The 17,346-nt window shown below is 37.1% G+C and overlaps 3 protein-coding genes across 3 annotated transcripts; 1 reads left to right on the top strand and 2 right to left on the bottom strand.

The window, feature by feature from the left end:
* Window positions 1–53: 53 nt before the first annotated feature.
* Window positions 54–2,904, bottom strand: LOC103334957 (uncharacterized). The gene is given in 3 exon segments (XM_089054509.1): window positions 54–1,359; window positions 1,362–2,135; window positions 2,777–2,904. Coding segments are annotated over 2 exon segments (1,764 nt in total). The 5' UTR covers window positions 2,044–2,135; window positions 2,777–2,904; the 3' UTR covers window positions 54–277.
* Window positions 2,905–3,774: 870 nt separating this feature from the next.
* Window positions 3,775–7,205, top strand: LOC103334958 (adenylosuccinate synthetase 2, chloroplastic-like). Its single transcript, XM_008237941.2, is given in 6 exon segments — window positions 3,775–3,989; window positions 4,680–4,994; window positions 5,063–5,351; window positions 5,354–5,754; window positions 6,091–6,402; window positions 6,643–7,205. Coding segments are annotated over 5 exon segments (1,479 nt in total). The 5' UTR covers window positions 3,775–3,989; window positions 4,680–4,688; the 3' UTR covers window positions 6,814–7,205.
* A 590-nt stretch (window positions 7,206–7,795) lies between these two features.
* LOC103334959 (ARM repeat superfamily protein) lies at window positions 7,796–17,028 on the bottom strand. Its single transcript, XM_089054172.1, is given in 24 exon segments — window positions 7,796–8,201; window positions 8,298–8,438; window positions 8,556–8,797; window positions 8,878–8,973; window positions 9,060–9,156; window positions 9,277–9,336; window positions 9,339–9,401; window positions 10,455–10,527; window positions 10,614–10,671; window positions 10,943–11,133; window positions 11,343–11,506; window positions 11,639–11,694; window positions 12,340–12,386; window positions 12,591–12,738; window positions 13,620–13,708; window positions 13,804–13,947; window positions 14,066–14,265; window positions 14,422–14,595; window positions 14,848–14,984; window positions 15,078–15,180; window positions 15,482–15,770; window positions 16,025–16,106; window positions 16,196–16,406; window positions 16,509–17,028. Coding segments are annotated over 24 exon segments (3,342 nt in total). The 5' UTR covers window positions 16,806–17,028; the 3' UTR covers window positions 7,796–8,021.
* Window positions 17,029–17,346: the final 318 nt, after the last annotated feature.

Genomic DNA, 17,346 nt, shown 5'->3' with positions numbered 1-17,346 from the left:
TGCAGGAAAAAACCACAAAGGCTAAATTCCAAACTGAGAATCACACTGACAAGGGGATAAAAATATGCCGGTTTTTAACACTTCATTATAGCAAGAAACATCTGCATTTTCAGAAGTCCTTCCAATTACACGTACGTATAATAGTACAATGGACAAAACCTACTTTACATGATCTGAATAACTAGTATGGCATAATTACAGGAAACTATTCTACACTAGGGTAATATAAATATAGTAAACGTTCAGGAGGTGATCTCTAGAATACAAAATTAGACACCTAGAACTGTTCGATACTATCCATAATCTCTGCTTTGCAAGTCTCTGCTTTGCAAGTTGTCTTGTAATGTCCAGTTTGGTTACACCGACTACAATGCACAGTATGTTTCTCACGATTCAGGTCCTCTACACAAATTCGTTTCTTTTCTGGGCGTCCTGGTGGTCTACGAAACTTAGGAGGTCGCACAACTCGACTATCATCATCCACACAAGCCTCATCTGCCTTTCTCCATTCAACTTTTCCAGGGATAGGGTATATCTGTTCAGCATATGCCTCACGGTAACTTGCAACAGTAAAACATTTCTCTGTAAAGGCGTATACATCTTTTCGACAGGAGATGAAGGCAGCCACAGCATGGGAACATGGTATCCCATATAGCTGCCAATCACGGCAGGAACAACAACGGGTACCAATATTCACAATGTCTGATCGGTCAGCTGAGAGAACCTCAAATTCTACTTGATCAGAACGAAGGACCTGATATGTGGATGCATGGCCGATGGCTTCTAAAATATTCTTCTCAGCGGAAGGAGCAAGTACAGAAAACCAAGAATTACTCTTAAAACGCCGTTCTTCAAACTCAGCCATCAATCTAATATGAATCGTTGCAATCACCTGGATTATGGGCAGCTCACGAGCTTCGAGAATCCACGTATTGAACTCCTCAATATTTGATGAGAGATGACCATAACGTGTTCCTTCAAAATACACTAATGCCCAGAGGGAAGGATGGAATTGTTGTAGCCATTTTGCAGCCTCCGGAGATACCTCCTCTATTTCAGCCATTTTTTCTTTAAAGCCAAACATGGTAGTGGCATATGCAGCATTCCATAGAAGATGAACAAGTCTAGAGTTCTTAAACTCTTTTCCAATACTTTCACTCAAGTGGCGCATGCAAAAAGCATGTAATGAATTGGGGAATTTTCTTCTTACTGCATCTGCAATGCCCTTGTGCCCATCAGATAAAAATGTGAGCTCCGGCATATTCTCAGTGTTCATCTCCAGCGCCTTATGCAACTCTGACAAGAACCACATCCAGCTCTCATCAGTTTCTACATCAACAACACCAAATGCTAGCGGAATAACCCACCATCAGCATCAAAAGAAGTTGCAGAGAGTAAGGTACCAAGATATTTGCTTTTAAGCTGGATTCCACCGAGCCCAATGATGGGCAAGCAACCATTCAAAAAACCACAAATGGACGCATAAAAGGACACAAACAACCGCTGGAACCGATGATCCACGCCAGTGGTAAACACCTCTGCAATGCTTCCAGGGTTGGTCTTCTTTATTTGCTCACAATATGACGGAAGAAGGCAATATCCTTCCTCAGAAGAGCCATAAATCGCAGCAAGTCCTCGTTCCTTTGCACGCCAAGCTTGCTTATACGGTATAGTTATCCCATATTGCTTATGGATATCATGCAATATATCCTTTGGTTTGTAATTAATGTTATCCCGCAGACGTTCTTCTATAAAACTGACAATCCAATCAACGGAAGCCTGGTGGTGCCCATTGTGTGCATTTCTACCACAAGTGTGTGTCCCTTCAAGGCTTCTTATTGTAAAGGTTGGGGCATTAGGAAGCTTCACAGCACGGATGCGCCATGGACATCCATCTGTCGCACACTTCGCAAAGTAGCGGATAAGGTCACTTTTTATGATACGAAGCTCGAAGTGTTGAGCAATTGCAGCTTCTTTAATTGCATTCCTGAAGGCCTTAACATCAGGGAACTCTTGACCAACAACAAACGTCTGGCCCTCCATGTGGCAAACAAAAACAATCAAAAGCTGACAATCCAATCAGCTTGTTGAAATTTCCTTCAACGCAATCGTCAACTATTCCAATGTTTAGCTTCCTGGGAAGTGAAAAAAGAGATGAAGAATACGACTGTCATTTTGTTGCATCTGACTGGAAACTCCCTGAGGGACATTCTCATCGCTAAAAGCCTACAAGAAGCCAAGCAATCATATTTAAAATCATACAATTGAAATCATTGTTTTCATCCTAAAAAACCAAAAAAGACTCGAATGTCTACGATGCTCTCTATATGATTCATATCAATGGATTGACAACAATTATATAACAAAATGTGCTCATATATTTCAACAATTCTCTCTCTTTAGTAAAGTGCACAAATGACGCTCATTAATTCTAAAAATTTCATACTAACCAGCTGTACTAACTGGGGCACGTTGGCTGATCATTTGGCTTCAAAATACCGTACAAGTTGAAAGATTTTTCCATTGTCGGTAAAAAATAAACGAAATTTCAAACAAAGAGGCTCTGTAATTAAGATAAAATCCAATTATCATCACAACAAATATGCCATACCCAATTTATAAAAATAAAAAATACAGCAAAAATAAAGTATATTTATACATTCAAACCGTATTTTGGGTTTGCAGCTAAGATCTGCAACTCGTATTTTCTAAGGTCAGAATCAAATAGAAAACAGAGCAATTCATTCACCCCTCATACATACAAATATATACATACATGTTAACGAAAGAATGAAGTTCGCATAACTGACGTTTGAAAGCAGAACCAGGAAATCAAAGATCAAAGCTTGACAGAGCAAGATCGAGGCAGTGGGGATTTCGACATCAGAGAGAGGAGAGAGAAAGGGCGAGAACTCTGTTGGTATTCTGACAAAAGATTAGGGTTGATTAGGTCACATTTGGAATATTTTGACATTTCGGCTACCAAAGATGGGTATTTTCGTCATTGGAACCCATTGACACGGACGGACGAATGTATTCGAGTTTCGAAACCCAAATTTTATTTATTTTTATTTATTTGAGAACCGAAACCCAACTTTTGTACCGAGATCATCTCCAGGAGCCCAGGGTCCCAAACCCAAAGTTGGGCGAAATGTAGCCCGAGACCATCTCCAACGTAGGATTCCGACGTGCCCAAATTTGGGAAATGCCCACAATCGCAATTTGATGAACAACACATCCTGCATTTTGTTTTTGGGACTGGTGACCTCATTGGACTTGGCTATAACCACGAATAACGTGTTTGCGTTTTGTTTATTTATTTTTTATGACACAAGTAACGTGAAAGGGGAGAAAATCGAATATAGGATTTCGAATGCCGAAGTAAATTCTCTTAATCACTTGAATTATAAGTTCTTTTGAGATAATGTATTTGCTTTAGGAAGGTGAAAGAGGAGGAGATGGAAAGAGATACATTTGTTTAATTTTTGTCACAATTGATATATATATATATATATTTTAAAATTAAGAGCTTAATCAGAACGGGAAAACACAATCTCAATTCTCCCAAATATTTCCATGTTCTTTACTTTTACAACAGCCATTATTATTATTTTCTTATTACATTCGTGTACAATGATCCTATTCGTGTTGAAAAAGAAAAATAAAGGAATTTATGGATTTTAAGGAATATTTAAAAAAAAATTGAAAGGAGAAAGTTGTCCTTTTATGTCAAATTACACCCCCCTACCCTACCATTCATGCACGCAGGAACAGCACACAGCAGCTACCCTTTTGGTTCTTCGCCCCTGCTACCCCTAGTTTTTCTTCATTGCTTCCTTATTTACTTCTTCTTTTCTAACCCCCTCCTCCTTCCTCTTCCTCCTGCCTTCACTTTTCTTCTAATCCTCTTGTTTTTCACACAGTCCTCTCACAGTCCAAGATCGGGTCTTGGAGGGGTTTACTCAACCCAGTGCTCAAAGGGCCAAAAGGTACTTCATTTTCATTCTCTAATCGTCCAATTTCTCTGCTGAAAGTTTGGTGTTAATTTATTATTGCTCATGTATTTGCAGTGGTGATGTTTAGGGTTTATCTATTCGATTGAGAGATTCATTGGCATGGCTAATAATTGCAGAAATTTTTATTGTAAAGCAAACTAACCAGCCAACTTTGGCCCACTCAGCTCTGTTCATTAGTGCGAAGTTTTTAGAATTAATTAGCAAAATGTTAAGTCGTGATTGATGAGTTGGTTGCTTACTAAAATGTAGTTTGTGTATAACAAAATGAGTTTTGTACTATGAGTATGAAAATTTTGCTTTTTGTTTCATTCTTGCTGTCCTCTTTGTTGTTGTTGTTGTAATTCTGGTCTTGGTAAATTTACCAGTCTGGCTAACTGTAATGATTCATAATGCAAATTGAATGTTGTATTGTTAACTGTTTATCATACTAAATGTTAAGTCTTCTCTCACCCCCAACAAAAAGATAGGGGATTGCAATTTTTTTATGTTTTCTTCTTGTTTAGAGCAATATATGTACTTCTTGTGTTCTACTGATCTATTCTCGGCCTAATAATGGTAGTTAGCATTTTTTGTTTTATGGTATGGGTGTTTTCTCCAATTGCTCAAAAACAGAGTCTTTTAAGTTTGAATGGTCATTGATTAAACATTTTCTTTCTCATTCAGCGGTTCACCATGAACAACCTCTCGTCCTTCACAACTCTCGACTCTAATCCGCTCTCTAAGCCTCACTCATTTGGTCCTTACCTCCACGGGCCCATTCACCTTCAGCGCCCCAGAAATGTTGTCGTATGCTCGGTGAAGCCCTCAATTGCCACTCCCTCACCTCTAAGTGTGTCTGGGTCCCCTAACCAGGGGTTAAGTCGAATTGAGTCTCTAACCCAGGTCTCGGGTGTGTTGGGCTGCCAGTGGGGAGATGAAGGAAAAGGCAAACTCGTCGACATCTTGGCCCAACACTTTGACATTGTTGCTCGTTGTCAGGTAACAGAAAACTCTCACGTCTATAACCAAATTTTGTAATTTCCTGATTAATTCTTGTATCTTTTTAGGGTGGAGCAAATGCTGGACATACCATTTACAATGCAGAGGGAAAGAAGTTTGCACTTCACCTTGTTCCCTCAGGTATCCTTAATGAAGAGACTCTTTGTGTTATTGGGAATGGAGTTGTGGTGCATCTTCCAGGGCTCTTTAAGGAGATTGATGGCCTCGAATCTAATGGAGTCTCCTGCAAGGGAAGGATTTTGGTCTCTGATCGTGCGCACCTCTTATTTGATTTACACCAAGTAGTGGATGGGCTTCGAGAATCCGAGCTTGCTAAATCTTTCATTGGCACTACCAAGAGGGTATTGGACCTTGTTATTCAAACAAGGTTATCCGAAATGGTATTCGAGTTAGCGACTTGAGGTACATGGATACTTTTCCTCAAAAGCTAGATCTTCTATTATCAGATGCTGCAGCAAGATTCCGAGGTTTTGACTATGGGCCCCATGTGCTCAAAGAAGAAGTTGAAAAGTACAAGCGATTTGCTGAGAGATTGGAACCCTTCATTGCCGATACGGTGCTTGTCGTGAATGAAGCCATCTCTGAGAAGAAAAAGATTTTGGTCGAAGGGGGCCAGGCAACAATGTTGGATATTGACTTTGGAACTTACCCCTTTGTAACATCCTCTAGTCCTTCAGCTGGTGGGATTTGCACTGGCCTTGGCATTGCTCCCAGAGTTCTAGGTGATCTGGTTGGAGTGGTAAGTAGAATGTTACTCTTGTAGTTGCTGAATTGATTTTCATTTGACTGATGTCATCATTGTCATCCTTGCCTTGCCTCAATGAAATGGGATTGGAGGGATCAATTACATGAACAAACAGTATCTCCAACTAAATCTATTTTTTCAAACAGGTCTTTTATATTATTTGTTTCTTGCTATGCTTTCTCCTTGCATATAATTTTGGCTTTACTAATGGAATCTGTATCTAGGAGTTGTCTGGTTGAAATGTCTTCAAAGGAGACAGAACACCATGTGTATTCTTGGTCAATTTGAGATGGTGAAGTAATGCTGCTAACTTGAACTTCGTCTCTGCAGGTGAAAGCATACACTACAAGAGTTGGTTCTGGTCCTTTTCCCACAGAAATCTTGGGTAAAGGGGGTGACCTCCTTAGGTTTGCTGGTCAGGAGTTTGGCACAACTACTGGCCGCCCTCGTCGTTGTGGTTGGCTTGATATAGCAGCATTGAGATACTGCTGTCAGATTAATGGTTTTTCTTCTCTCAATCTCACCAAACTTGATGTTTTGTCGGATCTTCCTGAAATTCAGTTGGGTGTTGCCTACAAAAAAACTGATGGTACACCAATCAGATCATTCCCTGCAGACCTTCGTGATCTTGAGCAGTTAAAGGCATGTTCTCTCCTCTCCCTTCTATTTGGATATGCTGTTTATAGTTTTGCTAAATTTTCAGTTGGATAATTTATACTAATTTTTTCTTAGTAATCAAGTCTCTCGTTATATTTGATATCTTAAAAGAAAAACTTTGTGTTAACTCTTGTTGATGCTATTGTTTTTCTAAGTTTTGGTGGATATTTTTTTATATCTTGGAAAACACACTCTTGTTGATGCTATTTTTTTTTCTGTGTTTAGGTGGAATATGAAGTATTGCCTGGATGGAAGTCTGATATATCTTCGGTCAGAAACTATTCTGACCTTCCAAAGGCAGCACGCCAGTATGTGGAAAGGATAGAAGAACTTGCCGGCGTACCCATCCATTACATTGGTGTGGGGCCTGGTCGTGATGCACTCATTTACAAATAATCATCACAATATTTCTTTCCTTTAGATTCCAGATGATGTTCAAACTACCAGAAGTAATACGGAGCTTCTGGTGCTGGAGGAATTCCCTTCTATATTGGGAGATTTGTTTTTTGGGATGGAAGTAATTTTTCAAGTTTATGAACTTGATGCAACGCATTCTCCACCCAATGGGGCCACATGAATTCTATGCTCTGTTTAGATGTTGGGAGAATTTTGTTTCAGTAACATTACTTGTTGTAATGCATGCATTGCTAGGATAGCAAGTTGGCAACAATTTGATGTTTAGAGAATAATGTGGTTCATGTTTGTAGTTTACACATTATTTGATAGCAGGTAGCATCTGCTGCCTGGGCTGATCTCTGTAGTGGGAATATATTTGCTCTTTTGATCGATGTGGGAATATCTTTTTGGAGGGGATCTTTATTGCTTTGATTTCTATTATCAGCTAAACAGGATTAAAGAATGTTAAACAAATAATAAATTGCAATTACCGGAAGATTCTTTGTGCTAATTATCTGAAGTTTCTGGATCCTGATATATGTAATTCAAATGTGTTTAGCTGAGTGGGAAATCTAGGAACACAATTTTCTTAGATCCAAATTCTGGAGCTAAATTCTTTGATTTTTTTATTATATAAAAATTGTATTTCAATGTTGTGGCCTAAACCAACATTTTACTTTTTACAACTTTTCATAACTTTTGTTGAGTGGTTTTATACCTTTCATCCGTTGAGAGAGATGGAGTTCAGTATTATTTCTTGTTGTCTACTCAAACTGCCAACAGCCGTCTCTTGTTTTGGCTATGCTTGACTTCTAATCTAGTGGTTCATTAGAAATCCAAAAGTTAAACACATTTTGAAGCTTAATTACTAAAATCTTAAAGACAATGAGTAATCCTTAATTTTCTAGAAGATTATTTGAATTAGCAGTCAAAGTTAACCATCACAATAAGAGAATCCAGATTTCGTGCTAATGCAAATGTCTTTTGAAACCATGCTAATTCTCCTTTGTAATATACTTGAAATTTCTAATGAACTTGAGTCCTAAAAGCCATACTACTTTTGCTTTGCAACCTATTTGCACATTTATACAACTATCATCACGAAAACTTGTCAATTTAAATACAGCAAAAGTAACTATACATCTGTACATCACCCAAAATGAAAAATGAAGCAGATAAACTTATGCTGTACTCTGCTAGGCACCATCTCAAGAGATTAGGCATGCTAGCAACTTTCCGCAGACTTGCCGTAGCTCGACTGAAGGATCTGTCGAAGATATACTTGACAGTACAGATCTTGCTTCTACTAATCTTCCTGATATAGTTTCTAAGATTGCATCATCACTAGCCATAAGAGACCCCAATAGCTTTGCACCTGCCATCTTTTCCTGAAGAACAATATGGACCATCAGTTCACAAATTGGGTGTTTATGAATGCCAAGGCATAGACACAGCAACTAATATATCAAAACTGTGCTCAATACCTTCTCTGATCCTTTTCTAAGAGCTTTTAATGAGACTTCAAGAAGATCAGCTGAGTAAGGAAGAACTGTAGATTTCAGATGGTACACAGATGAAAAGAGAACCTGAATGCATGCAGCTCTTATCTCTGAGTTTGTCATGACCTGCAGGTATTTGACACCACATTTAAGAATGAAGTGAGACAAAGCATGACTTTATGAACCACAATAGATTTCGATAACATGATAATCCACTGATAGTGAAATAAATAATCAAAATACCTTAACAGAATGGATGAGAAATGGAAGAGTTTTTTGAACAAAAGGCTTTTTTCCTGAGTCCAATATCTTTTGGCAAGCACTGATGAGAACATTAGCCATGCACATATAAAATGAGAGTGGAACTGGCACCTCAGACAAGCATTTCACATCATCCAAGTTGGATGATAAAACAGGTTGGTGGTTATCTTGTATAAGTTTATTGATCACATATGTGAGGATGGAGTTTCCTGATGAAGCATCACCTGCATTATGGATCATAAAAGTCACATGTGCCCTATAAAATTGAAGTTCATACTTAGGATAATGCAATAACCAAGATCACCTTTCTTCCCAACAATGCTAAATGATTCTGGATCTTGCAGCTCAGCACATATCATCAGTGCCAGGGAATCAATGCACCCATGCTGTGCTTTAGATACTGAGGGGATAGAAACCTATCAGCATCAAACTTAACCAATAGAAACAAAATTGATACGTGTTTGAGAAACTTTACTTATCACACACCTTCATCCCCATCAACAGAAGGCCATAAAAGCATTGTCTCCAATGTTTTTCTGATTTTGAGCATTAAAGGATGAGAAAGTGATTCCCTGCCTCTGACCTATCCATGACAGGAACCTCAACATTAGATCAATGCAAATAAAACAAAAGATGCCTGAGGTCGTGGCAGAAGAATAAAGCACAAAACTCTGCCAAGATATTGACCATAAAAAATAATTACCACAAGGGAAGTGCAGGAACTGATCAATGCACAAAAGATGTCTGAAGCTTTATTGACCATCTTTTTAGTATATCCCGAGAACCTGTAGCAATTTCTAGCTGGGAGCTGACAACTGGAATTAGCACCTACAATATGAAATGGCAGGTACATATTAAAATATTGGTATTTTATCCAGTTCAACACATACAGAAGCACAATCAACAAGAAATTAGAAAGCAATAACCTAATACCGAAGTACTAACTGGTTCATCTTCTTCATATACAACGTTTCATATGGATACATGAATTCGACTTCTTAACTTCCACAATCACATTGGAGGTAGATTTTAATTTGTAATTGCTACCACAAATAAGATGTGTGGGTATAGTTGATATCCTTTATGGAAAAATGAAATGCAAGCTGATGAGCAAACATTCTGGAATCATTCTTGAGCATTGAAAATGGATGAAACCCAATTGACAGTACAAAACTAACAGACCAATAAACGAAATTTCCAAGGATCCAAAATCAGAGAATTCTTTCTGAAAAGCAGATGGATTCCCAAATGGATCTTAGCTAACGCTATAACTTGGCACATCCAATCTATATGTTCATAACCCAACTTATTTAGAGTCAAAATGATATAAATAACCATACTGACTAATTACAAGAAACAACAATGAGCTTCTTTAATGGTCAGTGTGGAAGTTAACAGAGAAGTAGGCAGGTAGATAGACATGCGATAGTGCCAATACATTTTTAAAACAAATTTCGGTCACATACTTATTTGCTAGTTAGTACCACACATTGATAGATTTGGAATCTTGATATAGTAGCATTGGCACTGCTTTAGACCAACGGCTGCTAGTCCAGTTGAAAGAAAATCTTACATAACTGATAAGAAAGGCATAAAAGTGTACTCGTGTAGTTCCACAGAGATAAATGCTTTGCTCACTTAATGTTAAAGCCATGCTAGCATAACAAGCAGAAACTGCAGTTGCGATCCACAGAGGCCTCACATTTTAAAGCTCTGAATAGATTGTTTATGGATGCTAACATGCATATGATCACACAACCAAGTTGAAAACCTTATTTTAGAATATATATATCCATGAAGGCACAAATCAGTCTTCCTGGAACATGTAATGGAAGATGCAGTCATAATAAAGAGTAGGTAATAAAAGTCACTGTTATATACTTTGGGATGAAGACGCCCACAGAGCTCAGCAGCAAGTTTCCGTACATCGTTGAATTCAAACTCACAAAATGTCCTGAAATAAAAATGTAACCAGAATAAAAAATGAAGAAGTCAGATTCTAGTCATATGAATGAATCCTTCTAACATTGATGGACTAACCTTTTCAAAAGAAGAATGGTAACACAATCCTCACTGATGGCATTGATATCTCCAGAGTCTGAAATTAAACAAAAATAGGTTAAAACCAGAAGTGCGTCTAGAGAATTTTTATAGATGTTTCACAAAAATCATGCAGCTATTGGAAAAATAGTAATTATGATTTTACATAACTGAATTTCACAATGTGGTAAGAAGATCTGTACTACTCTCTCTCTCTCTCTCTCTCTCTCACACACACACACACACACACACACACACCAGAAACCATATACCTCTTAGGTTTTCAAATCAGCAAACTTGTTTAATATGGAGATGGAGAGAGAGTATACCGTGAAAAATGCCTTGATTGAAAAGTTGTCCATACACTATAGATGAATTAAGGTCATTAAAGACTCTCAGTGGAAGCATCCTAATTATGAGTAGTGGGCAAAGGTGTTCAAAAAGGGTCTGCTGCATTTTTTCGGAGTCATCACTTCTATAGGTTTGACACTCCTGTCCAGAAAAGCTGTTTTCATCAGTCCTGAAAGAGAGAAAGGACAGAACAAATTAAAGAAGAAAACTTTAGCATAGAAAGTTGAAAAAAGTCTTCAAATAAGCTGAAAAGTAAAGAGAAAGATACAGGAAGTCACTGTATAATCACTAGGTACTTGTATAAACTGCAGACGGCTAACTATTAATAAGGATACAAGCCTTATATTTGATAAATGCTATATAACATAATGTACTTACTCTTTCCGTCGCTTAGCATGCAATAGAACACAAGAGAGGACTGAATCCGCAGCTTCTGCCAAGTGCTCACTTATATAACTCAAAAACTTGACAATTGTTGCATTTGATGGCTCTGCAAACATCTTCTCAATCAACAGTCCAATCAAGACGTCCCAGCTTTGAACCTGAGATAATTCAAAAGATAACAAAAGGGCTGAAACTTTGTACGAAACAAATGACGAAACGACCAAAATTTGAGGTTTCATTTAAAAAGCATGAAATAGACATAAAACATATTGTGGTAAAATCAATCTTACACTTTTAGACCACTCTGGGATCAACCTAAGCACTCGATCACTATCAAATTTCGATCCTGCAAGTTGCAAATGGAAGAGCTCAATTTCGAAATAGTATTTGGCAATAATAGAATTAATCAATTAGAAATTTTAACTATGAATACTTGATGCTCAGTTGCTCACCACAAAAATGGAAGAGGAAAGCAAAACTAAGCTTCAAAACTACCTCATTACTATTACGAACTTCCAAATCTTCGGTCCATTTAAAATCCACAGGGAAAAACAAAACAAAAAAACAAAAAAAAAAAAAAGCATAAAGGAAATATATGTTCACACAAAAATATACACAACTGAAAGCATTTAATATTAAGCATCCGAAAGAAACTCTGTCAGTGTAGGATGTAGAAGAACCGTGTTCTAAAGATGCAGAATTTATGTTATATTTATAGTTGCTATACTCATTGTTCCATTTGGTCTTTAAAGAAATGAAAGAAACCGAAGAAAATTAAGATCTTTACAGTTTAATTTCTCCCATGTAAAATTTGCTCTATTGTTTGAACATTATAGTCCAGACATCATCATATAGATAATTAAAGAACAGTGGATATAAGACACAAAAGACACAAATTTGGTTATGCAATTAGAGGGAAAAGATGCATATACAAGTTCAGCACAGTGAAGGATGTCATCTGGCAATTGGTGACATCAAGACAGTTACATACCTACAACCCCTGTAGTGGTCTGAAGATCTATGCTTTGGCTGAGGTTGCTGCAAACAAGAATAAATAATAAATGGGAAAACTGTTATCTGCTGTTGAATATATTCATAATTAGCGGCTTCAGCTCAATAGACATTTCTCTAACCCAAACCCAAAAAAAAGAAACAAAGTTTTTACAGACATATTCATAGCAAGATAAACAAATTAAACTTTGAGAACAGGAGGAGAAAACAATGAAATGAAAAGGTAAATACCTAAGACAGTCAAGCAGCATACATATAACTTCAGCATTCTGGTTATGATATTTGAGCACCCCAACACAGGCATCACTTGCAGTTGATTGCAATCTTTCATCCAATGAGCAAATTAGATGAACTAAAGAAGGCAAAACTAATGAAGGGTCTGCAAGAACAGGTATGTGTAATTCATCAATGCAAAGTGCTGAAATCAAAATGTCAATCTTTACTGCTAATGCTAGTGCTAAAGAAGTTAGAGTGGATATCACTTTTACTCAAAGAAGATGAAAGAGGAAAAAAAGATCCATACTAAAATATAAAGGGAACAGCTAAGTTTTTGGCTCATGCTCTTCCCACAAACTAATCTTATATTTTATTTATTTATTTGAAGTGTTGAAATGTATCTGCAACCCAAGAATTTTAGTGGATGATAAATAATATCTACCTTAAACTGTTTGAATCATATTATAACTATTCCATATATCAAAATAAAAAGATAATAATTCATGAAGAAAAACAAGCCACCAAATGCCATTATGCACCAAGCAGTTTATGCCTAGTCAAAATAATTTTCCTTCACAGCTTGGATTTACAGTTTACTATGGTTTAAAAGAGTATATATGATGCAGGACACGTAGAACCTAAATTTATTAGTTTCCTAGATTCTCCAGTTTTCCAAATTCTAGTAGGATTTCTACTTTTCCAGATTTCCAGATTTCTAGTTTCAAGTTTCCTATTTTATTTGGGTTAGGATATGTGTTTAAGCAAGGGATTTTTATCCTATTATGTCTAGGTTTTAGTTTGCTATAAATACCCCCATGTAGTTCTTTAAAATTCAGATTTGAATGTTGAGTAAACCTTTTCCTAGAACTCTCTTATTTCGTCCCTTCGATCTCTATTTCTTCTCCTCGGTCTCTTATATTCTTCTATGTTCTATTGTTTGAGTGCTTAATCTACTACCCACGGGCTGTTCTACATCAATATAGCAAAGAATCTGGAAAATGTCAAACGAGATTTGGCATGAAACAATTTAAACGGTAAACGAACCAATCATTGGAAGCAAAGTGGATGTTTGCTTCCGAATTGCAATTTCTTCATCTTCAAGTCGCTCAAGCAAATGGTTTGCAACATCTTGCCTGCAATTATCATAGGGAAAAGATAAAGAAGGGCAGAATGGTGAAAACCCCATAATATGACAAAATAATAAAAGCAGATGGAGCATTTTGCATACCATGATAACTGGGAAAGTTTGTCCTTTGAATCTGACGACATACAAATGAGTTCTGATATAACATCAAGGGCATTCTTCCTCTGTTGAACATTTCCAGAAGTAAGGCGCTCCAGAACTTCTTTAAAGCAATGACTGTCTTTGCTCCTGGTGAACCATTTATACCAAATTGACAATCAGGTACCCAAAAACAAACGGAGAGATAATATATTTGATTTGCGCTTCCAAGCACCAAAAGATAAAAAGAAGTAAATAAGAAAAATACATCAAACAATATTCTGCTATAAGCATAACAACAGCTCTAGCTGTGCCATCCCGTTCATCTAGAAGGTGAATCAGCAATGGTAGCATAGCATCCACCTCTCTAGTGTCAGTGAGACTGCTTCCAGATGATTTTGGCTTAAAAATGACTGCTTTGAGTATGCAAACAACCCCGTCTACCACATCATCATCAGAAGAATGGAGCTTCATAATGTAATAAAATGTAATGTTAGTAAAATGACAAAAAAAAAGAAAAAAAAGGAGGCCTTCCAATGGCAACTCTAATATTATGGGTATTAAATAATCAATCTTAGTTATCCTTATGAGTATTATATCAAGATTGGATGCAAGAATTACTACCAGTGGTAAAAGAGCATGTGATATCCTCATCCCATATTCTGATACTATGGTCTCAAATTTCTTGCAGTCAAAACGCCCCAATAGTAGGCATAAACAATTTAGGAAAAACTTTCTGGTCTCTGCACCACCATCCTTATTCTCAGGATGCCCTCCTGCATAATTATCTGCATAAAGCTGCATATGTTTTTCTTATCAGAAAGTTAACAATTGCATCAAGTAAAAGTAAATAAAAATTCACATTAAAAGAGAGATGTTGACACTCCCAAAAAGTGGAAGAAATCATGGCCCAGCATGAGAATTTAAAAATATACCGTAACAAACAACAGTTCTTATTATTTTGCAATTTAAAATAATTAAAAGTCAAGTTCATATATTCCTGGATTATATTAATGAAATTAGGTGTTTGAAATGCTGAGAAAATATAACCTGTACGCCTGCTAAGTATTGGTCCAATAATTCTTTGTAATGATGAGAAAATTTCTGATCTTCCAAGTGCATTAGCATGCCATAATGCTTCCAACAAGAAGACAGTAGCAATGCTCCAGTTTTGATAACCTTCGAACCTGTCTTTCATGTTACAAACAAGGAAGCCATGACCCATAAAAAATTAGACACCATTAGAGGTGTGATATTTAATAAAAGAATGGGTAGAGGACCTGCCTCAACTTCAAAGTGGCGATAATGCCCTTTTATCTCCAGTAACCACTGAAGCACTTGCTCCAATCCTTTGGCATGTAAAGATCGGCTTTTTCTGCTCCACTGCAGTAGGTGACAAAATGTAACAACGTTCATGTTTGAAACAAGTTACATATAATACAGAAATAGTGAAACCAAGACTAAACATAAATATCTAAAGATTGCTTCTAAAACTACAAGGAAAGATTTGGTAAAAGAATATATGAACTGCTGACAGAAATTCCTAGTTTTTACAATTTATAACTAATAGGGATGTGCATACTAATTATTCAACTTATTTTGAAAAATAGCAACATCACCAAAGTAAAAGTTTGAGATTTGAGGTGTTTGAATATATGAATGTAACAAAGTCACAAGAACTTACAGCAAGGAGTTTCTGCACGAGACAAATAAGTTCCTCTAAATGATCCCAGAGTATATATTCCATTTCCATATTTGAGGTTACTAAAGATTCAGAAGCTGGTTTTGCTTTCTTTTCTCCACTGTCAATGGCCACTAAAGTAAGCTGTCGTTTTGGTGCATTTGAATCTGACAATTTGGGCTTGTTACTTGCAACCTTTGCTTTTTTTGTCAATGCTTCTGTGAGAGCTAAAAAACAATCAGCAGCAGAGACAGCAAGCCGAGATGGCAGTTCACGTCCTTCCTGCAAAGTGCTACAAAAACAAGAGGCTGAAAATACGACCAAATAAAACCAAAAAATAAGCATTGCGTTTATTGTGATTTGTCACATAATACATTAAAATTGTTTGCCTAATTTTGTTATACAAGACATTAAAACTAATTCAAACACGACATGCATGATATTCAAATCCTTATAAATCTGAATATGACAAGTAAACCAAAACATAAGTCATATAACAAAAACCATACAAGATGTGCACTCAATTTGCATCAAGTAATCAAATACCTTCCTTTTTCGACAATACGCGACAGGTGCGGAATACGCGAAGAGAGTATCTTCAACAAATCACTGTACCTCTCCATTATTCCTGTCATTTCAAGCGGTGAAACCTCAAATTCCGCTGTTAAAGATAATTAAAGCAACGGCCTTCAAACACTCCACATTAGGCTTTCTTACCATTCATGGGAAACTGGGTCATAGCAGTCTCGTGGTCCAAAAGAGCACGCACAAGGGTACACCAGCCAAGCGCTATAAAGCGATCATCTTTCGTCGAAATAATTTTAGCCAAGTCCGTTGCAATAGCTTGGAAGAGAAAATCGTCTTGAAAAAGCCAGTTCAAAAGCACCATGGATTGGCCACCGTTCTTCGTGTCCTTGTACCGCAAGGACTGAATTTGGAAATAATAACAATAATTTTAAAATTTTGAGAAACCCAAAAGCAATTGCATTGTGAACGAATGAAAAATGCCAAGAAAAATGAAATTGGGTACATTTTCAAGCATGGGGATGAGAATTTCGTGGAGGGACTCGTTCTTCTCAGCGGCATCGTTTAGATACTTGTGCAAGAACCGCAGGGAGTCATCGAGAGAAGCTGAAATGGAGATGTGACCGATTGAGTTGAGGGGGTGAGGGGAGAGTCGAGAAACGGCGTCGTTTAGCTTTCTGGGGCGAGCGGAGAGCAGAGCGGTCATTGCTCTACCAAGCGTCACTGACATCATTGACTGCGAAGAGGATTCTGATGGCTCCGATAAGTCCGATTTCCATAGCAACTGTTGGGTTTGTTCCATTTGGATTGAGAATTTGAGAACGAAATTAGGTCTTGTAGCTTTAGATATGGCGGAACTGTTCTAAAACCTCGCTTGGGTGGGGTTTAAGAGAGCCACCGAGAGTTCACAACTTACAAGTCACAACGGCCATGTTGAACCGCCAGTTTTGACCCGACTAAAAATTCGGATCCAATCTGATCCAATGCACGTTTTAATCCGGGTCAAAATTTGGATCCGATCGGCCAATTTGGATCCAAGCCCATTAGTTGATAATTCTTTAACAATTCATATAACGTCCATCGTATCAACATTAAAAGACAAGTTTTTTTCTCCCTCTAGTATGTTGTGTTAAATCACATCTTCATTATTTTTGCCAGTAGGTGAAATTAAATCAGTCAAAGATTAGTTCACGCAAACTATACTTTATTTTGGGTTCGAGTGTATTCCAAATCAAATTATTTAAAGTGAAGTTTTTAAGTGTAATCACGTAATGTTGTTAATTCACACATAAGTTTAATATAATATAAATATATACAATACATACGTTGACTCATCTAACATA

This window comes from Prunus mume, linkage group LG6 (genome assembly GCF_029339155.1).
Source record: "Prunus mume cultivar Tortuosa linkage group LG6, ASM2933915v1, whole genome shotgun sequence".
NCBI lineage: Eukaryota > Viridiplantae > Streptophyta > Magnoliopsida > Rosales > Rosaceae > Prunus > Prunus mume.
This window is presented reverse-complemented; position numbering and strand designations above follow the sequence as displayed.